Source organism: Hypomesus transpacificus, unplaced genomic scaffold (assembly GCF_021917145.1).
Source record: "Hypomesus transpacificus isolate Combined female unplaced genomic scaffold, fHypTra1 scaffold_149, whole genome shotgun sequence".
Classification (NCBI taxonomy): domain Eukaryota; kingdom Metazoa; phylum Chordata; class Actinopteri; order Osmeriformes; family Osmeridae; genus Hypomesus; species Hypomesus transpacificus.
In genome coordinates this window covers 320,878-342,520 of record NW_025813718.1, presented here as the reverse complement: position 1 = coordinate 342,520, position 21,643 = coordinate 320,878, and the positions used below count along the sequence as shown (strand labels likewise).

Below are 21,643 nucleotides of genomic sequence, written 5' to 3'. Positions count from 1 at the left end.
ACATGAATGAACAACTGAGCGTAGAGTGGAAAATCCCCAAATGTGAAGGTTGACATTTCAATTGATTTACTACATTTGATATAGCCTACTTGTGAACTGAGGTCATTAGAAAGAATCTTCCAGAAGGTTGTGCAAAATTATTAGCTTCGCAAAGTAATGAAAGATATAATAATGTCATACACGATCAATTCAGATTTTTCTATCAATACAAACTGGATTGAATTCTAATTCAGTTATCAGTATTTTGTCAAAAAGTTCTTGTCATCTGTTTGGCTACCAACTATGACATTACATCCATCCTAGTGTGTGTGTCTTGGAATGTACAGCCTACAGGGCTACATTTTAAAAGATTCTTCTGTCTCAAGAATACTAGCTGGTTCATTGTTTTGTCTCAGCATCAGTTCCTACTAGTCTGGCCTGAATCTCACTTCCGATGTTATTGAGGAGTGCCTGTGTGTGAAAGAAACAGAGTCGGCTGCGTGTTTGCATGCTATTCAACTTCCAAGAAAACAGTAAAACGTTGGTGTCTATCTTTTTATTTCACGTTCAATGAGTGTTAACAAAACCAACACACAAGTTAGCATCTGTGTACTATACTCAGCATATAGGTCATGACAGTTTTAACAGCAGTTTGAGTTATTGACATTGTTTCATTACATAGTAGACCTTCATACTTGGAAAGAAGATGCTGTAAAAGAAAATGTTCAAACAACAGTCACATTTTTTGTTTGCTTCAAGATGTTTGTCTTAATCTTCGTTTAAAATATGGTAGGCCCAATGCTAAACAGATGATTGATCACAATGTTGAGTAAGCTGCGAAAAAGGAGTGGATTCAAAAAGCTGGTGGCGGCGGCCAAAAAATGGAAAACTGCCAAACAGGACAGCCTTTATAGAATCCCAACAGGACGGCCTTCTGCCTTTCTTTTGCCTTGTGAAGGAGAAAGCGCCCATGTCTAGCATGGGCTCTATAGGATGATCACCTCACGCCGTCCAGTTTCTGACAGCCAATCTTTCACACTGCACTGCAGTTAATGCTACAGCCTCGAACTGCTCTCTCTAGCTCCGGCGCCCATAATGACATTGATGGCACACCAGTTATGAAGTCGAAGCGCAAAATCAATTAGACTGTGTTGTACGTGTCTGGGCAAGTTTAGTCATCTGACATTTTTTGAGAGTTCAAATAGGGTGATGAAAGGAAACAACGATAAACAACCATAAGAAAGGGAGAGGAGGGTAGGTGAAATATCGAGAGTTCACATGGAAAGAAAAGAGCTTTTCCGGAAAGTTTCAATGGGCGTTTGCTCGGGCTAGAGACTAGCTATCCATCTGATTCTCCATCAGCTTAGCAAAGCTACGCAGGTAGGCAGTGTTTGCCCACCTGTGTCTTCCCCTTCTGCTTCTGAGCATGGACAAGCAGTCCCCCACTGTCCATAACCTGTCCCTATCCCTGCTACAGCACGCAACACTCACTATTCTAAGCACTGGCCTTCGACTCCACACTATCATATTGTGCATCACTCAACAGCATACTGTACCTAATCTGTCTGATTTGAGTTCCCTTTCGGCCTTCTATCTTTTTATTGACACTGAGTTCATAACAAACAGCAAAAATAACTGTGACCTGTTGCGCAACAGAACTTCTGAGCACCGTTCAGTGAGGGTTTTTCAGCAGGTAATGTTAAATCTTGCCCAGCGAAATGCCTTTCGCATGTCCTATGTACAGTAGCCTATATTATTAGAATGAACCGAAGTAGCAATAGCGATTAACACTCAAGTTAAGTGGTTTCAGAATAACAGATTGCAACATTGATCGTGCCAATATAGTACCATCTTCTATTCCATTTCTCTTTTCAACAGTTTACTTCTGCATGTCAGAGTAGAGAACATTGAAATACATCAATTTTCCTTACAAGAATCAAATATGTACATTATTTGGTAAAGAGAGAGCGAGAGAGAAAAAGTTTACCTCCAATATTATAGTTACGTTATACTAATGGTATCTTACAGTTTGTGCCTTGTCATCATAATCCAAAACATATGATATAGAATAAGAAATGCATGTCAGCAAAGGCTACAATTGAGTACAGTAACTTCAGACAACCTCTCACAATTGTTCATGTCGAAACAATATTTTACAATAATATCAGTGACTTTCCTGAAATATTTCCTGCCACTACAAGCTGCTAATTTGCATTCAGGAATTTTAAGAAATCTGTTGCTGTGTGATACTGTAGTTATTTGCCGCTGCCACTTTAAACAGTTAAATGCACTTGGATATCAATGTCTTTGAATGGGCAAGGTGTCATATTTCATGTCATTGTATGTGTACCTTTCATGGTTTAACTGTTCATGTAGTTGATGTTGTGTGTTACAGTATAATTTCAATCCAAACACTATTTCACTTTGCATGAGCATTCTTAGCAGTGAAACCACATGTTCTTTTTTTCAAGCAGCCCAATGGATTTAAAAGATTCACATGTAAGGTGGAGAGCATGCCAGATACTGTATGTAAATGTCATCAATTGTAGAACAGTTGCAATTCTTCTTGAAAACATTATGACATGGTTTTGAGTTACTTCAAATGACTCGCTGGCGAGGAATTTAAATGTGTCCCTTTTGGTCCTTACTGAAAGAGGGAAAGCAACAGGGAATCGTTGAAAACATCTTCCTTTTCAAAGGAAGAAGAGAGGATTTTCTAAGGATGAATGCCAGCAATTTACCTCTACATCCTTGAGTTGATTTGGTGATATTAGTTTCTTTTTTCAGACACACATGCGCTTGACAACAATTGCAACGGGAGGATGGAAAACTGTTTTTTTTTTAATTCTGCGTAGGTTGCATCCTCCTCCTCCCCACAACAATTTTGAATTCATAACAGTCTTGAGTGTGTAATTATGATCATATTTTGGTCTATTACCATTTTTTTTCTTCAAATTACTTTCATTAGCTTTGTAAGTTTGTGCATCTTTCGTCTGCCATTTTTGCCGTGTGTATGTATGTTTGCGTGTGAGCGTAAATCAATTAATTTGTTACTTTGACTCAATTCTATTATTGACCTCACTCATTGTTACCACTGGAAAGTCCACTGTACAAGTCCCACTAGGAATGTTTTTCAACTTGTTGCTGTGTGTTTTTACCGAGGAGAACGTGTAGCAGGAGGAGAAGCTCTCAGCACTCTCTCAGCAAGACGTCCCTGTTTTCACCGCCCCACGTGTGCACGAGTAACACTGCTGGTTTACAGGTGCGTGTGGAGTGCGAACGGGGGGGGGGGGGGGAACACTAGTATTCGCTGAGGTTGTGCCACTTGGAGATCTGCCGGCGAGGGTTTTCGCAGACCTCTCGCCAGTGGGCGGCTCCAGAGACACAAGGGCTGTGCAGGCCCAGGGGAAGGTGGCCCAGCACCTCGTTCTTGGTGGTGCGGTCGAAGTCGACCACCACGAACTCCACGGAGATCTCGGGCAGGAGCTCGGGCGGGACGTCGTAGATGAAGGACTCGTTGAAGACGGGGTTGAGGGTGCACTTCTTCACGTGCGTCTTCTTCTTGGCGATGCGCTTGCGGCCGTAGAACACGTTGACTTTCACGTAGGGGTCTGAGAGAGACGGAGGGAACAAGGACAAGGTCAGACGAGGACGCGTCTCAAAGAGTGTTCATTGGGAACTGCGATCGTAGCTGAACCGAGACGTATTTCGTTACAACTCGATGCAACTGCCGTCCGAATACAAGTGTTGCAAGATACACATGCAAGAACCTAACAAGATAGGGGATCACTCACTTCCAGAGAGACCGGTGATGTCCATCTTGGGCAGGTGTCTGGCCTTCAGGACCACCACGCTGAGGCGGTGGGAGACCGGCTGGTAGGACAGAGAGACCAGCAGCTCCCCACGGCTCTCACACTGCAGAGAAACACAGTTCACATACTGTATATGAGTCACATGATGCAAGCAGATATTGAGTTTGTCGGTTGACTCAGCCCTTTTTGTTTCATACTATCATGATCGAGGACTTCTGCAGCAATCAACCAAATTGTTTCTTTTGGCACGGGTTGTTATTCCCAAAAAACGTTCACAACAGGAGGATCTCATTCACACAAATTGTATGGTCACGTTTGAGAACCGCACGACGCAACAAGGACCAATGTCACTAACACTCGGGTGCTCGTCACGTGGAGCCCCATCCTCATAACAACAGTGAGCGGTTATGCCATGCGTACGCTTTTGATCACCGTTCACACACACGTTGTGCTGATGATAAACAAGGTCACTGATAATAAAACACACACATACGCACACAGTTGGGACGAAGGGAGTGGTCCCAGCTCCATACACACACACATACACACAACGATAAACACGTGCATCGCCATGATGATAAAGCGGGCGGTGATCATGGCGACTCTGTGAGGGATTGGCTGGTTGGCCTTGCCCTTCTGATGGATGGCTGGCTGCGGCCTGAGATAACATGGAGGATTTATGTATGTCTCCTCGGCCTGGCAGCAGTTAAGACTTTCATGAGGCCTGAATCCATACAGAGACATTGACCTTCCCGTCAGGCCTCTCCCAGTGTGCTGCACTGCGTCCCGGTTTGTGCATGTGTGTGTGTGCGCGTGTACATGTGTGTTTATGCACACATAATTGTGTAGAGCTTGTATACATCTTGTATTGATGCATCTATTGCGGCATCCACTGTGTGTGCGGTGTTATTCATGCAAATTGACATGACTCTCCTCCTGCCTTGGAATAACTTCCCTTTGGCCTGTCATGACCTTAAAAAACGCTTGGCCTCATGCAGGGTGTTACCCAGTGTAGCCTGAGAGAATGAGTGCGCGTCCGTTGACATGTCCTCTCAACTGTACAGCACATACATCACTGTGTGGCGGTGGTAGATAAGCAGACCTGACACTGTAACACCAGGAGACGTGTGTCAGTGTTTCCCTACTGTCTCTGAACAGCACATCACCGGATCTCCCCCGAACGAATACACAATTGAATGACTGATTTCGATCCTTTCTGACACTTTTCGCTTCCTAGTTGGTCTGGAGTAGATGCAATGTGCGCAGAACACACTTTTGGTTGAATAAGGTGTCTAGAAGGTACCTTCCATTCCTTAGATACTTTTACTTTGACCTTCTAAGCTTCTAATAGTCTTCCTGGTAAGCACTAAACTTCCTGGTGTTTGGGTGGTTAGAACGCCCCTCCCCTGTTCCCTCTCTCACCTGCACATTCCTCTTGCTGATCTTCTGGGTGATGTGCACCCGGCCCGTGCTGGGGTCCAAGCCCGCCATGGGCACCACCGCCTCCCCGATGACGTCGTCGCGGGCGAAGCGGTCGAAGCTGAGCACTAGGAAGTGGAGTGTGAGCTCAGGCAGGGCGCTGTAAGCCACGCCGTAGAAGGTGAAGGTCTCGTCGAACACGGGCTCCAGGGTCTTCCTCAGCACCCTGGTCTTGACGCGGTGCTTCTTCTCCGGCATGATGGTCATCTTCACGTACGGGTCGGAGCTGCCCGCCTGCTCGTCCACGGCGGGGAGGCCCTGCGCGCCCACGATGGTCACCACCAGGGCCTTCTTGGGGAAGTTGTAGTCCACGGCTAGACTGAGCGTGCCCAGGTTGACCTCGGGCTCGGGTTCGGCGGCGGCGGAGGGGGTGAAGGGCGACGCGGTCTTGCTGCTGTTCTCGCTGCTGCTGGCCGAGCTGCTCTCCAGGCAGCAGTAGTCGGCGCGGACGGGCAGAGCTCGCTCCGCCCGGGGCTGACCAGCAGGGGGCACCAGGTGGCTCATCTGGAGCTGCGCCGGGGCGTCCAGGACGTTGTTCTCAGCGTCCACCAGGACCATCCCGCGGCCACCGGCGCCCCTCTCCCGGTCGCGCTCCCCTTGCCACCCGGCCCGCCGCGCCACCCGGACTATCCTCTTGCTGCTGCTGAGGGATTCCGGGTAGATGCTGATGCCCTTGAGCATGTGGATGAACTTGTAGGGCGGGTCTTCGGCCGAGTCGAGGTAGCGGTCGCCGTGGAGCTTGTAGCGGCCCGACGCCCGGATGTAGCGGCGCTGGCAGAAGGTCCACAAGAGGACCAGCATCACCACAGCGATGACCAGGACCCCGGCTCCGATGAAGCCAGCCAGCACCGGCGACATGTCTGGGAATGGAGAGAGAGGACCGAAAAGAAGGACAAAAAGAGAGAGAGAAAGATTAATGTTGGTACACCATCTACAGCCCAATGTAATCCAGCAAAACATGAGCCAACTATCAGACACTGTGTGGTTGACAAAATAACCAATGACACATCCAAATACCATCACCAATTATGACTTGAGATGGGACATGAGAGAAGAAAATGTACTGTTTGCAGGGAGCAGTGACACAGTGTGACCCACAACGCACTGATGTCATTTTGTCCCTCTCGAGTTAGGCGTATTTCAGGCTCATTAGGCGTGACTCCACAGTGACTCATCATCGTGACTGCAGCCTGACGCAACAGCAGCCGGCACAGCATCACACTGAGCGCCAGATGGGAACCTGCGAGAAGACAGCCGTGCACCGCCACTCCACGCCTCCTGAGTGGCGTGCAGATGGCACGCAATTCTCGACGTTGTTTTCGGAAATTGTGAAACTGCTAGTGGTTGTTGTGTCTGAATATGGCTGCTTCAGCCCACAGTGGCAATGATAGGATTACAGCTTTTTAACCTCCATTTTGTCGAGTTTATTGTAACTGACAAGGAACGATAAACTGGTTCTGAACCACTTTCCTGAGCTAATGGAATGGAGTCTGAGTCTCTGGTTATTTCTTGACTGATGAGGTAGTTAAAGGAGGACAGAGTATCTGTCTGGAAAGCCAATATTGCCGTGTGGGTCTTTCTCTGAGGGTAATAAGGAGGTGAGCACACAGCTGGGCAGCATACCAATCAGAGTGAGACCAAGCCTCCCACACACACACACAGACCTGGACACACACACACAGACCTGGAAGCACACACACACAGACCTACATACGCTCAAAGTCACAGACCCACAAACACATACACAGACATATGGACACACACGCATCAGTGCACATGCACACACTCAATCTACCCCCCCCCCCCCCACACACACACACACACACACACTAGGGTTTACCAGACTCGGTGCTCAGTGAGACACACCCTGGTCTAGTGTAATGGCTTACCTTATAGCCTGCACTGTCTGATAGACTAAACACACCCTCACATTTTCATGGATCAATAATGAGAAGTAATGACGCTTCAGTCGATACACCCAGGCATCTTCAGTGGTCATAATGCATTTTTGTGTACCTAAGTGCCTGTGCAGTTCAACCACCAGCGCTATGTGAGGTGCTCTTCACCCGAGGGGGGTTGGTTTGACTGTGCTGATCCCAGCTGTAATGGGACCCGGCGGACCAGTCTTAGGAAGACTGCGCCAGGCCTGGGAGAGGGGTTGGAGGAAGAGGGAGCAGAGGAAGAAAATGGGAGGGAGTGGGAGAGGGAAAGAGAGAGAGAGAGAGAGAGAGAGAGAGAGAGAGAGAGAGAGAGAGAGAGAGAGAGAGAGAGAGAGAGAGAGAGAGAGAGAGAGAGAGAGAGAGAGAGAGAGAGGAGGGAGGAGCAGAGTATGGAGAGAAAGAGCGAGTGGGAGAGGGAAAGAGAGAAATAGTGAGGCGGAGTGAAAAAGAAAGAGAGAGAGAGGGAGAGAGAGGGAGTGAAAGAGCAGAGAGAAAGAGTGAAGGAGGGGTTCTTTTGTTTGGGCAAGCATGGATAAAGAGATGCATTGTTGCCATGCACAGCACCCGGGGGGCATTGCTGTGTAGGCCGTCTGAGCATGTCACTATCTGTGCCCATGCTGGTTGGCACACACACACACGAATGCACCCATGGCTACAGTTGTGTATCCAACCACATACACAGCGGCCGGTGCCGACACAAAATACACAAGAGACCGTAGAGACCACACCATCTTTCTCCCTGCCGCCCTCTCTCTCTCTCAGCTCTTTAGCGGTCTGTCTTTTTTGTCTGCCTCTTTCCCCTCTCGCTCTTTCAACTGTCTGTCTTCAAACAAAGGATTGTGCCCTTCCTTCCTGTTATTGGCCACTAGCATTCTGGGTAGAAATACCAGAAGGATGATGTCAGACTTTTGAGGTAGCTAAAAAGCCAGCTGAGCCCGTTGCTTGGAAACACACCCTAGGGGCGAATGGCAGTACCCTGGTGTCTCCTATTCGCTCAATTTCCCATTAAATCAACATCGAACTGGGTTGAACTCAATATGTTCTCAAGGGGTAAAAAGGATAGTCCATCCTTTGAAGACAGTACATATTTAATTTAATAGACATAGTTAATAAAAACATTTGAATCCAGACTTTCATTCATAATATGTGTATCTGTGTTTTTATCTTGTTGTGTAAAAAACTGTCATCAAAAGACTTCAAATAAAGAGGAAATGATTTCAAATGGAGTATTTTGAGTAACCAGCTAAGCCAGATGTATTCTGCAATGATACATTTCCTCATTTCCAAATGTATACCCACCCAAAGAACAGGACACAGGGCTTGAAATGCAAAAGATACAGTGAAAAATGTATCCCCCTCTGTTGCATAATAATCATGGATAAAGTTGTTTTGGATCCAACCTCACAGCCCCATAGGCTAGGTAAAGGTGTACTATAAGGATCTGTGCATCACATATTCTCAAGGGTATTTTGGAGGCTGTAGAAGGCTTGACAAAATGCAGCTACAACAGATAGATGAGATGGAGTTCAAAAGAATCTGTGAAATTGTACGATTTACATAATTATGCAAACCCACTGTACCGAAGCTCAAAAACGTACAATATGCGCTGTCATGGATGACTTCAATCGAAATTGAAGCAAGCCCAATGGCAGGAGGCTCCTTGAAAAATTCTGCTTTGAAGTCTCATTTGACAATGACTGGAGGGCAATCTTAGGTAAATCTGCAGGGATTTACAAATTCAAGGTTTGTTTGTTCTTCCAGATTAGTCAGGCCCCTGTAATGTGAACTGCTGTGAGGGAGAATCACTCCTGCCATCTTAGAGTCTGATTATGTCATGCTGTCTAGTGAAGTGGTTTTACACCCTGAGTGGTTGGAAAGTGGGTATGGTGTGTTTGTGTTTGTGTGTGTGTGTGGGGGGGGGGGGGGGTTGGCTCCTCCAGTAAGGATTCATAAATTGTCATTTGAAAATGCACTGCAGGTCTGTAGACATTCAACCATGCAAGTAGAAGCTTCCGGAATCATCCAAACGGTTTCTTTGATCAGACTGATCAGCCATGCAGCCAAGTTCAGGGATTGCATTTAAAGGGTGAGTCCGCCCTTCTAATTAGATGTTGTCAGTCTTCCCCACTCATTTGATACCAAGATTAGCAATTCCTTCTAATGATAGAGGAATCTACACAACAGATGGCTAAAGAAAAACAACAGCTAATTTTAATTCCACTTTGCCAGACAAAGTAGAGAAACCATCCCTTTGAATCTCAAAATGTTGTATAATCGTTACGCTTGAGCTAAATCACTTCCCCATTCTGTACCTGTTTAAGAAATCGAGTAGGTTGAATACAGATGCACTATATTTTCACTCAGTCATCACGACTTGGACTGTGGCTAGCCTATGTCTTCCTGGCACTAGCCGGCACTGCATCAACCCCATTCACACTGCACCATGCCAGCCTGGGAACTAGAGCGCTGGTAGGCTAGAATGGCATCCAAACAGCAGGGTACCGAATGACTGAGAGACAGTCTGTCTGCATTGGCAGTGGGGCTGCATCTTAATGCTGGGTGTAGGAGATGCTGCTGATTTGCACAACACAGATTCAGTGTGGACCAGATGTGACTTAATCGGTTGCTTTAATCTTCAAGTTGCATGGGCAACTAAGAGGAGATATTGGGACAGTAAGCTGGGTTAGAAGTCCGCTTACAAGACTTTTAATAACTTGCATGGTTGGGCGAGCCACGCTATACACTTAATTTGATTGAAGTACTAGAAGCTAACATGAAACTCGATTTAGATGCTGTTCTTGTCTTTTACTTACATTGCATTATTATCATTGAAACGGCTTCATAACTAAGTGATAAATAACTGGATTAATAGCTTCAGTAAATGTGGAATAATAGCAATATGAGGTCAGCCTCGATTCACCCACATATGAAACGGAACATAAGGAACAATATGACTCAGTAGAGGGACATGTCACCACAGTTTACATAACTTCAGTGACAGAACCAACATGTTTGTTTGTACGGTCACACTTAATTATGAAACTGCCTCTCTTGAGCCTGTTTGAAATGAGTGACCACTCTCTTTCGGTAATGAGGTCTTTAGATAGTTCAAGGTCCAGATGCACTTGACATTTTAATCTGGAATCAAGCCTGCCAGGAAACATGTGTGTGCATATATTAGCGACCTGCAACCTCTTGTGCATGACAAACCCAGGCTTGGTCACCTGAGGTCTTGCTCACTGCATGTGGGCACTGTGGACAGTCATGTTTTTAAAATATAGGTGAGGTGATGGGGATGAATAAATAAACCCTCGTCTGGGAAGGTTTATCAATGGACCCCGGAATAGGAATCATTGGCCTGGGAGGTGATAGATGAAGAAACTCCACTCCTTTAGGGTCCCCTATATTTAAATGTGTGATTTACCATTAACATCTAATACTTCTTATACTCTGATGCCTGTGTTACCATTAAGTGTCATATAGAATGCACTCAGGTCACACAGGTGAAAGGCGCCTGGGAAGACTTCTCTGTCATGCCACACCTCTTCTAATCAAATTGAATTGAATAAACTAGACAGACTAGGCTGATCCAAACAACATTGATCAAGGATTGCTTGCGTGACAAGGACTTAAGGTAGAGTCTGTTGTATAACCTGCCACAGTTCTATTCAATTGAACGAATTGATTTGCATCCGTTTGACTTGCTCTAGAGGATCCGCAGGTTACGTAAGTGGTTAACCAAGAGAAATCTTAGGAACGGTCAACTGTTTGGCAAACCTCCCATTTCCGGGGTGTTTGCTTTGACAAAAACAAAGGAACGAGTAGGCGCTGATCGGGAATAGACATCACGTCATACCGATCCACCCCGTCCCTCGTTCACGCACATTGGAGGCCATGGCAGAGAAGCGCTCGAAAACAGGCCGTGAAAGCCTTTTCTATCACTTGCTTTTAGATTTTTCTGTAGGTCTGTTGAAACAAATTTGTTTCACATAGGCCTAAACGTGTAATTAAATGGAAACATATTCAATTTAGCTTTCATGTCAATAAGTGGGATAGGCTGCATATCATATACGCCAAAGACAATATATTTACGTTAAAGTAAACGAAGACAAAATTACCAATCACTGAAAATATATTATTTTATAACATTGCTATAATCCTGAAAAAAAACAACATCGGTTTGGAGTTGTAGAGCACCATAACATCTCCAACAAGACGTATACACATCGAACTACACACATTCATCATCCAAATCTTAACAAACATGAAATATAATCACACACAATAAAAACATGTTGTCAAATAAAACAGAATAAGGCCTTGTACTTACCATATGTGGGTCGTAATTCAGTAATCTCAGCCATTTTGAGAATCGGCGCAGGATGCGCCCCTGACAGCCCCGGATAAAAGGAACAGATTAACAAGAATACAAGGCTTCCAAGTGCCTATTTTATATCCATAGAGAACGAGCAACGATTAAATCGTCGACATTAACACAAATATTTCCATAAACAAGCTCCTATATGTTTTTAACCTAGGCCTGTCTTGACTTGACTATTCGTCGATCCCAGCCCGAAGTGCAATGATGCTCTATCTCGGATGTTGCGAGGGAGGCTGCGTGGTGTTGGAGACTGGTACTCACGATGACAGCGGAGGTTTTAGACCCGCCCTCTTGTTGCGTAGGAATTTTACGTATTTAAATGTATTGTTGGATAATGTCAATGAGTCTGTTCTCCTATGCACCTTTTTCCGTTTCTGACCATTTTTGAAGTGCGTTTTTATCCGTAAGAATTATTATTTATTTTTTTACGAGCTAGACGCTCTCCATAACGATGATGGACAAGAAATTGTACACACCCAGTTTGCCACCCACATTCTAACAACAAGTCAAGTCAGGACAGCATGAGAAGCTCTACTAAATATTATTGAAAAGTTTCCATTTTAATAAACAGTCATAGTTATGAGGTGCAGACACCGTTTACAAATCAATGCAAATGTTTAGTAGCACACTATATTTTAAATTAAGCTAAACGAATTACAATCAATAGACAACTGACTTCCAGCAGGGATTTCAGCTGATGAAACACTTCTAATCATTTTGCTATCTTTATTATTTGATTTACAAGAACCACACTACACATGTGTACCATGTAAAGGCAATAAGCAAGCAGCTGCACTAAAATAACACTATAACATAAAAAAATAAATAACTTCAAGGCACATACAGTATAGACGCTTACATTCTGAACTATTTCCCACATTACATAAGGCAAAATTGTATTTCCGAAGGCAAGTCAAGCTAAATGAGATACACACAGTTCAAATAGTACATTTTGTCAACAAACCATTTGGCTTTAGATTTTGAAAGAGCAAGAAGATGGTGCAATCAATTTTCTCGCATTCATCTTTCAGTATTTTTCCAACGCCATGTAGTAACTCTCAAATTGCCCACTAGATGTCTCTCTTTTTACATATGATTGTCAATTACAACCTAATTTGAATCATTGGTTGCCTTTGGTTGTAGCAATGTATTATTTGTTTGGAAACTCACTCAAACAGTTTGGGTCTTTAGGCTATCTTTGGAAGTTCACACTCTATAGCTCCACATCTGTATTCTATTTATGAGATATATCTATTGATACATTGTAAGATGTCTTAAAGAAATCCATGTCTGAACTTGAACTACAATTGGCCGGAGGAACATTGGGAGTACTAACATAGGGATATAATACATTTAGACATAAAATACCTTGTGTCAGAAAACTGTACTTTTCTTTGGAGTGAGTCATAGATTGAGAGAACACAGTGCCCATTCTCCTCACAGACTGGTAAGTCAGACTGATTAGATTAACTGTTTTGAAGGTGATTTGATTGTTTATCTGTATAAATGATTCAGCACATTCAACTCAAGGTGGAGAAGTGCCATATCTAATTCATTCCATGACCGCACCAGTTTTTACCATCATCCCTATTGTCACAGCAACCACAGAGAGTTGAACAGACCGATCTAATGGAAGCTCCAGGTCAGCAGCATTCCTTTGACACTCTAAAAACCAGTTAGGCTCAGTGGCACTATAATCAAGGCAGCATTACAGCTCCAAACACAGCACTTATCCTTTTGTATCCCTGAACAGGGTTGGTCCCCATTCCAGATATTAAAGCTGCTGGATATCTCCACCAGAGGAGACACTCAAAAAAATATAAATCTAAATAAAATAAAAATATAAATCTTTGTAACCATGTACAGAAGGGTTTTGTGGAGAAAAGTAAACTGGATGATTAGCAGACAGTCAACTCCCCTCATGAAGCGTCACATCCTCCCACTCACACGGCAAACTCTCCTCAGTTGATCTGGCCGAGGTCGGCTTGCGGCATGGTGTGGAGCACCTCGTCCAGGAGCTGCAGAGCGCGGTGTAGGTGAACCTCCACCCAGCAGGGGGTGTGCTTGATGCTCTGCCGCGGGTAGTCGGGGCCCCAACCCTTCACGAAGCTCAGCCGCAGGATGCACAGACGCCTGAGGTCGTCCACCCCTATCCCCGCCGCCGCCGAGAGGCCTGGGGGAGAGAGGGGAGGATAGAGCGAGCGAGCGTGAGAGAGGGAGTGAGGGAGAACAGGAGAGGATGTGGTGTGACACTGCAAAAGCTGAAGTAGAGAAAAGGTAGACAGAGAGGCGTGACTCACTGACTGCCGGTGCGATCCCGCCCACGCTGCCCGGCCCGGGGATGTTCCCCGCTACTGCAGCCGCCTGAGCTGCAGCCGCAGCCTGGGCCGTGGCCGCCTGCTGCTGCATCTGCCTGTGACACTGACGCAGATCAAACACCTGGGGAGGGGCGGAGGACAGGAGGGAGGAGGGAGGGAGGAAGTGAGAGGGAACGAGGAAGGAGGGATGGAGGTGCGTGCAGTCGAGTGGGACGTGGAGAGCGCTGAACATACGATGTAGCGGGAGAGTTATGTGAGTCCTATCGTCAATATATTCAACATGTTCAAGTCCCACATTCGATGCTCAAGTTCTATGTTCACATTTGATTTCAAATGAAAAGTGATTCGACAAAATGTAAATGTGATCTTAATGAGGCTTATTAGCATGTTATTAGTCTCAATAAAATACAAGAAAAATGGATCCCACTGCCACTTTCCAGAACATCAGTTCAGTGGCTTGTGACTTGTCAACTACAGTTATCTCCACCCTTATCTATTCTTTCCCTCCTCCCTCTATCCTCTGACCTTGATGTATGCCCCGGGGTAGATCTTGTGCACGGCGTCGCCCGGCGCGCGCCCCGCCTCCCTGTCCAGGTAGTAGCTCTGGACAAAAACGGCATGGTCGCTAAGGCAACGCATCCACACGTCGCCCTCACCGCGACACTCCAGCTGGACCCCCTTCCCGATGTGGAGCCTGGAGGCAAACACAGGTAGCCAGCTTTAAGTATGTGACATTACAGAGTATTTGGTACATAACGCAGTATAAGTTTAATATGATATTATCAGTCTTGATAGAGTCTAGAGTCTCTCTATTTGCTATGTTAGTAACAATCAACTCAGTTGCTCATATGTACTTACTATTTCCACTACTTGTGCGTCACTTTGGATGAAAACATCTGCTAAATGACTAAAATGTCAAATGTAATGTGAAAAATATGGATAGCTTTACACGTGAACTACTGTAGCGTCTATCACCGATTCAAGTCATTTCCAATCCCTTTCTAACAGGAACGTATGCTACGGTCGTCAGCGACTGTGAGTGTCCCTGACCGGCTGGCTGGAGTCCTGACCTGGCCCTCTCGCTGGAGTCGGTGCGGTGCACGTTGCTGAGCTGGCCCAGGCAGAAGCGGTCGCCTCCAGACGGGTCCACGTAGCCGTCCACCGTCACCACGGGGCAGTTGGCCAGCACCTTAAACATCTCCCCCACCTGGATGTCCATCTCAAAGTAGGAGATGGAGCACCAGAACTCCGGACCTGCAGGACAGCGTGGGGCGGATGATGACGGGAGAACAGCGGTCAGATCATCTTACTTCCATATCTTGACCGTCACACGCGAGGCAGGAGGGTGTGAGTGTGCATGTGCGTTTTCAAGTGTGTGTGTGTGTGTGTGTTACCTGGATGGTTGGAGACAGGCTGAGGAAAGGCAGGAGAAGAGTGATGTTGCTGAGACCCTTTGAGGAAAAACAGAACACACTATTAGCAGACAACAGACTGTCGTGTTCCTGACAGAATTTAGAAAGGACTACATTTCCCAAGAACGTCCCAATACTATGGCTGTGTTAGGTCGTTTCCTAGTGAAGTCAGTGGACATACAGAAGCGGTTGGGGTGGTGCAGTGGCGGTTGCTGGTGGCTCCGCCCATTATGCTGGGGTCCTACAGGGGTGTAGGAGGCCGTGCTGGTGCCTGTCCAGGTTGCTGTTGGGTCAGAAGGAAGTAGAGAGGGATCATGTGAGAAGACCACACTCATGGTGTTTACCAGCTCTCCTAATTTCCTAGGTCCTAGTGCTAAGAATTAATGACAAAACACTGTTAAAAGGGTGACATGATAAATAAGCATAAGACCTATTCAAACTATCCAATAGTGATCCACATGGATCCCCGATGAGCCATATAAATCCCTAAAGGTGATCAAAGATCCCAGCAAATCACCACTCACTATGGTAGGAGCCCTGGGTGTGCTGGGGCCCCCTTGTGTAGTCGCTCTGCTGGGTGTGCGGGGTCGGGGGCTGGGGTGGGTGAGGGGTGTGCGGTGTCCGGGAGGGCGGCGGAGGTCCGTGCGTGGGGGTGGTGGGGGGCGACGTGGCGCCTTGGCTTTGGGGGGAGGCGATCTGAAGCAAGCCCTCACCTCCTCCCCCGTGCCCGCCCACGGACATGGGCCCGCCCATCATGGAACTGCTGACTGGAGGGGCGAGTGAAGGCGAATGTTGTAAGATGTAGGCCAGACTCGGTGATGCAATAGGATTTGGCTAGTACAGGACAGTGGAGTCCGTTAAACAAGTGCCCTCTCACACAATTTGACGTCTCACAGCACCGCCACACCAAACGGTCTCTCGGCCTCTTAAACTGTCTCGTTCTTTTTCATTTAGTCCGTTCGAACATCGTTTTTTCTCACTGTTTTTTTTTTGCTGTTTTATCTTTTTGTACGCTCGTCTGTCTCAGTGAACAGCCGTAAAGTCCAAAGGGGGCGAGCCTTAAGAGTCTTACCTGGCGGAGAGAGGGGCATGCTGGGGTACAGGGTGATGGGCAGGGGGGCGCGGGGCGGTTCCGGGGGCATCTGCAGCGGCGGCAGGGGCTGGCTGTAGCGCTCAGGGTGGGGAGGCATCCTGGGGGGCAGGTCCATCTGGATGCAGTCCTGGATGTACTCCTCTTTTATCAGTCGACCTGGGGGGCCTGGAAAGAGGGGGGGGGGGGGGGGGGGGGGGGCAGGAAGGCAGAGAGATTGGGAGGAAGAGGGAGAAAAAAGAGAGAATGAGAGAGACAGACATTGTTATTAAGATACAGTACCCTCTCTATGTATAATAACCGGCATATGTTTTACTTCTACATTCCATGCTAAAAACAAAAAGACCAAAAGGAAAATACTCACCTGCATTCTGAATGCTGAGACCAACTTTTGGTTTGTGACCGGGAGACGAGACAGAAGAAAAGGTGGTTAGCTACATTCCGCATGACAACATTGAGGTTTTGGCCAGACTAAACAGTTTAGTCAATACTGTAACTGGCTAGCATACTTTAAACACTGGCTACTTGAAATAAATGCATATTTACTTTCATAACTTTGAATATATCTTGAATTTCCTTGGGAAACAATGGGAATTAATTGGAATCCTAGCTGATATTAGGCAAGTGATAGTGTGTGTGTGTGTACTATTTCACATGCCTTTGTTTGTGAATATTTGTGTGTGAACGTACACATTTGTCTGTCACCTTGTCAGGAAGGAAAAAATGAAATAATGTCAATGAGAGCTAAAGGTTCAGAGAGCTACAACACTTTCACAACCAAAATACGATGAAAGTGTCTGCCTGGTGTACTTGGAATTAGGGCTGAACGATTAATCGCATTTGCGATAATACTGCAATGTGACAAAACGAGATTTTGTAATCGCAAAGGCTACGATTTTACTTTGGTCACGTGACAAGCGAGAGTAACACAGTTTGCACGAAGGATAAACTTAGCACGTTACACTTCTTTACCTTGACCTGTACGAAGACCTCAGGCTCGACAGAACCTGACACTACAGACACTTTGCCAATTTTGCCTTAAAAAAAAACCTTCCGACGTTCCCCACAGTGCAAGTTGTTTTTCTCCAAAACGGTAGCTAGCTAGCTTTGGTTAAGAAAGTGCAATGCACATGTTATTACCTAGCCTACGTTTAGCTTTGATTTACCTAAATATTTTCGAAGAGGTAGGCTACTGGCGGTATGTTTTCCTTAATTTTTCTGAACTTTGTGTGTTATGTTGCTGACTGGAGATCAGTAGTATATGTATTTATTAATAAATCATACATTAATCGCATATTAAATCGCAATGGCGATATTAGTCAATATAATCGCTATTAGGCCTAGCATATTTTCCGAAATCGTTCAGCCCTTCTATGTCTCTCTCTTCACTGACCTGACATGACAGGACTGGTACAGCTTTGGAGGAGAGGACTTCTTTTCACCAGTCAAATCATGTCTGATGAGTAGTCATCAAATGAGGCCCCTTTTTCATAGGGGGAAAGTACACACGGAGCTGGGACATACCAATACCAGGAGACACCACCCTCTCATAGTGGTAGGGGTTGACGCAGACGTTGTCATACTTGAGGTCAAAGGCGAACTGGCAGAACTTGACGTGCTTCAATTCGTTCTTGTGGAGATCCGGCCAGCGCCAGAGGCGAGCGTAGATGACATGGGGGAATCCCTTCCTCCCTGCAACCTAGAGGGACACAGACAAGAAGGAAGAGGGGGGAGGGTAGAGATGGTTTGGTGTGGGGGAGGGGTGTACTGTACATCCATCTGGCCATCCAAATGCCCATCCCTAAACCTCTCAACCCCTGTCTGTTTTTCTTCCTAATCTATAGGGGAGCACCCGTGTGACTTCCAATATTGAGTATTAAGGTGAGGGGGAATATGAGCAAGGGGGAGAGGCTGAGAGGTAGAGGAAGAGAAAGAAAGGGAAAGAGCTGGTAGACAGGGAGTGGTTAGGGAAACAGGTCGTGAATGGAAATTTACATCGATGTTAAAAACTCTCTCTCTCTTTCCCTCTTTCACACACTCAGGCACAAACGGTATGCACATCCTACAGCTTTGGAGCCTTTAAGTTTAAAGCATCCCTTTAGTTTAGACCGATCTGAATAGCAAATCGAGACAATTTGAGTCACCAGTGAAGTCAATGGTGAATCATGCGCATTCACTATTCAGACAAAACATAGCATTTACCCTGTGTGTATGTGTTTTAAGGTGTGTTTGTGCCTATGTGTGTGTCTGCGTGTGTGCTGGGGAGGGAGAAAGATGGGATTTATGCAGTCCTAAATTACTTAAGTGGAATTGCAATGTGATATGAGTCTGTCTGCAGAAACAGCTGATATAGGGTTAATTTGACAAAACAAGCTACAGAATGACATCACGTCTCACCTTTTCTGAACCACACTAGAGAATGGTTGTGTTCATAGTGTGTGCATGTGCATTTGTGTCTGTGTACCACCATATAGCAAACAATACTGAGATAGAGAGAAGGATAGAGACAGAGAGATAGCGAGAGAGATGGAAAGAGAGAAAGAGAGAGAGAGAGAAAAAGCAAGACTCTAAACTTTCCTTCATTCTCTCTCCTAATATTCTTTCGTCTTGAAAACCCCCACCCAGCCAAGTGACCTTCAAAAGACAGAAAGCCATAGCTGGCAGACTGCCAGTCCCATTATATTGAACACTGGCAAACACACACACATGCACACACACACACTCTCGTCATTGATTTTGAAAGGCAGCTATTTTAGAACATTCTCACACTGACTCATTCTTCTTGCTCGTACAGGAGTGCAACATGAAGGTACTGAACATTATGAGTGCAGCCACAGGCACTGCAAGGCAAAATATCAGTCAAAACAAATATACCCTCACGTGACAGAACACTTTTTATTCCCTCTTCCAGACTTACAGGCACACACACACACACGCACACACACAGACATGCACGAGACAGACAGGCTTAACTTAACCCTGCCCCTTTCCTGTGTCTCAGACAAAACAACCCCGCTTCCCTCCCTCTCTCCCTTGCTCGCTCTCTCTCCCTCTCAAGGAACTTGGGGGGAGGGGTAGGGAACTCCTTCTGTCTCCTTCTTTCTCATTCCCTCGCTCTCTGTAAGAAACTTGTGGGATTTATTTTTCACTTCGCAATGTTTCAATGTTTATTAAACATTTAAGTATTAAGTAAACCGTTTTTGCACATGTTTTATCACCCCATTCTTTGAAAACTGCCCAACTCTAATCAGGTGGATCTAAACATTAAGATTTGGTTATATAATGAATAGGTTGTAAGTATATATAATTATGTGTCCGAATGATTACTTGTTATATGCAACTAAATTATATAATCTTATGACAACTTCCGGCAGCTCAGAACTTGTTGATTCAAGACTATGATGAGATTTGGTTGTTGTGGCATCCTGACATCAGAGAGACTCATTATGCTGTCATGGCGAGGTCACAAGGCAGTTCATGAAGTAAAAGAGGAACATAGAGATGTTCAATGAGAGCATAAAATATGCTCACATACAGCACAGAATGAAATACACATAATGTCATGTTCATAATGTGATGTCATAGAAGACCTTTTTAACTTCTTCAAAAAAGAGCAAAGTCATTATGACGACACTATAGAACCAAATCCAGCACTCAGAAGAAGAAAAAAACGTTTCTAGAAGTACACCCTTTCAAAAGTTATAAGGGTTCTAGATCAAATCTTTGAATGTTTGATCAAATTCAAGGTTCCAGGTTCTACATGGAATCAAATATATTTCTTCAGACAGTTCCAATGGGGATAGAGGAATGTATGTAGCTGGTCCCACAGGACAAACATTTCAGGAACTTTCACCCTTTGAGGAAAAGCTAGGAGTTTCTCTACCTGTAAACGTCCATCTAGGGTCCTCTGGATGGTGACACACTTGCTAGGGTGCACCCCGTTGGTGGTGATGGCGGTGATGAGCGAGTCCAGCTCGTCCTTCTTCTCCTTCAGCTTCTTGACCAGGCTCTCAATGGCGCGCTTGGCGAAGCCCTCGTTCTCGCCACCCTGCCTGTGGCACATGAGGCTGTGCACGATGCTCAGGCAGGCGTCGTTGCTGTTGGGGGGGTTCACCATCGACATCTCCCTTGGTAGGGTGGGGGGTGGAGGGGATTGGGTGGAGGGGATAGGGTGGAGGGGATGAGATGGGGGGGGGGGGGCGTGCGCGTAAAGAGAACAAAAACCGGGGGCAAATGTTTCATATTTATTTCCAAGATCACGTAATCAACTAAGATTCCACAGAGATTCACTATTGCTACGCCAATTTTTTTGATGGGACAAGTGCCTGATATTCAGTTAACTTTCCTTTATGTACATAAAATATAAAGTATAGGAGTTTTGAAAGAAACAACTGATTGGGGATGTGTGTGAAGCATTCCATTTACAAACATCAATCCCACATGTGTCAGTCAAATGCCAAACTGACAACTATGGCTTGAAAAAGTTCAAACATTCTAAAGTTTAGAATCTAGAGCACTGGAGACTTGAAAACAAATTTAACAACCTCTTTTAGGAGATAGAGATGTTGACAGAGCATCTCTAGTACGGTACAAATAATAAAAACTGTTAGATAATTTAGATAAAACACGCTAAATTACACTTGCTGTGTGTTTAGCAAATGCATGCCCCAACTGTGTTCAGCGTTGTCATGTGTGTGCCATCTCACTGACAGGACTGACATGCGAGACCAAATGGAGTTTTGAACTGTCATGCTGTCTGGCCAATAAGTGCATTGTTGTCCAGAAATAAACTTGTCATCAATCCATGGACAGATGCTTGCTGCGATCGAGATAGGGAAAAAAAATAGTACAATCTACTTACAAATCAACAGCAGTTCAGGACAAAACAGACATAAGTAGGGAAGGCTCGAAAGTATTCCAAATGTGTCTCTCCCTTTCCCCCTGTCTGTGTCTCAACCGCGGCGTGTCTCGACTGTTATCAGTCTATCAGCTTCTCTGTGTCCATTCGTACATCCTGCTGTTCCCCTCGCCTCTAGTATTTCGCTTGCTTGCTTGCAATAACAAAAGAGGAAAGAGAAAACATCGGCCGCCTGAGTTGTCTCGGGCAAAAAATCAAGCCAATCGTTGAGCCCGTTTTATTCCAGACTGAAAGGCCCTCAGCCAACTATGACGCTGCTCTCTCACCGCCAGACGCCGTGGGCAGATATCTGTCTGGGTTTGGGCTCTCTGGGT

General features: G+C 45.6%; 2 protein-coding genes across 3 annotated transcripts; both read right to left on the bottom strand.

Moving 5' to 3' along the window:
- Positions 1-528: 528 nt before the first annotated feature.
- LOC124488629 (synaptotagmin-11-like) lies at positions 529-12,092 on the bottom strand. The gene is made up of 4 exons (XM_047051346.1): positions 11,541-12,092; positions 5,214-6,130; positions 3,774-3,894; positions 529-3,590 (listed from the first exon to the last, which is right to left on the bottom strand). Exons 1-4 carry the CDS (start codon positions 11,572-11,574, stop codon positions 3,280-3,282), a joined length of 1,383 nt encoding a protein of 460 aa, XP_046907302.1. The 5' UTR covers positions 11,575-12,092; the 3' UTR covers positions 529-3,279.
- A 40-nt stretch (positions 12,093-12,132) lies between these two features.
- Positions 12,133-21,643, bottom strand: LOC124488628 (mothers against decapentaplegic homolog 4-like). 2 transcript variants are annotated; one of them, XM_047051344.1, is made up of 12 exons: positions 21,273-21,643; positions 20,295-20,538; positions 17,936-18,110; positions 16,776-16,799; positions 16,394-16,579; positions 15,846-16,088; positions 15,503-15,604; positions 15,304-15,360; positions 14,980-15,163; positions 14,435-14,603; positions 13,892-14,030; positions 12,133-13,764 (listed from the first exon to the last, which is right to left on the bottom strand). In XM_047051344.1, exons 2-12 carry the CDS (start codon positions 20,532-20,534, stop codon positions 13,553-13,555), a joined length of 1,731 nt encoding a protein of 576 aa, XP_046907300.1. In that variant the 5' UTR covers positions 20,535-20,538; positions 21,273-21,643; the 3' UTR covers positions 12,133-13,552. The 2 variants fall into 2 exon arrangements, with proteins under 2 accessions (XP_046907300.1, XP_046907301.1); XM_047051345.1 differs by having other exon boundaries at positions 20,295-20,534.

Excerpts from the sequence above, each read along its gene's own strand:
- LOC124488629 (XM_047051346.1), bottom strand. The coding sequence starts at position 11,574 with ATGGCTGAGATTACTGAATTACGACCCACATATG. Across the intron at positions 3,895-5,213 it reads TCAGCAAGAGGAATGTGCAG|TGTGAGAGCCGTGGGGAGCT; the intron begins GTGAGAGAGGGA and ends GTTTCTCTGCAG. Across the intron at positions 3,591-3,773 it reads CATCACCGGTCTCTCTGGAA|ACCCCTACGTGAAAGTCAAC; the intron begins GTGAGTGATCCC and ends CGTCTCTCTCAG.
- LOC124488628 (XM_047051344.1), bottom strand. The coding sequence starts at position 20,534 with ATGTCGATGGTGAACCCCCCCAACAGCAACGACGCCTGCCTGAGCATC. Across the intron at positions 15,361-15,502 it reads GCACCACCCCAACCGCTTCT|GGTCTCAGCAACATCACTCT; the intron begins GTATGTCCACTG and ends TTTTCCTCAAAG. Across the intron at positions 14,604-14,979 it reads GACTCCAGCGAGAGGGCCAG|GCTCCACATCGGGAAGGGGG; the intron begins GTCAGGACTCCA and ends GTTTGCCTCCAG.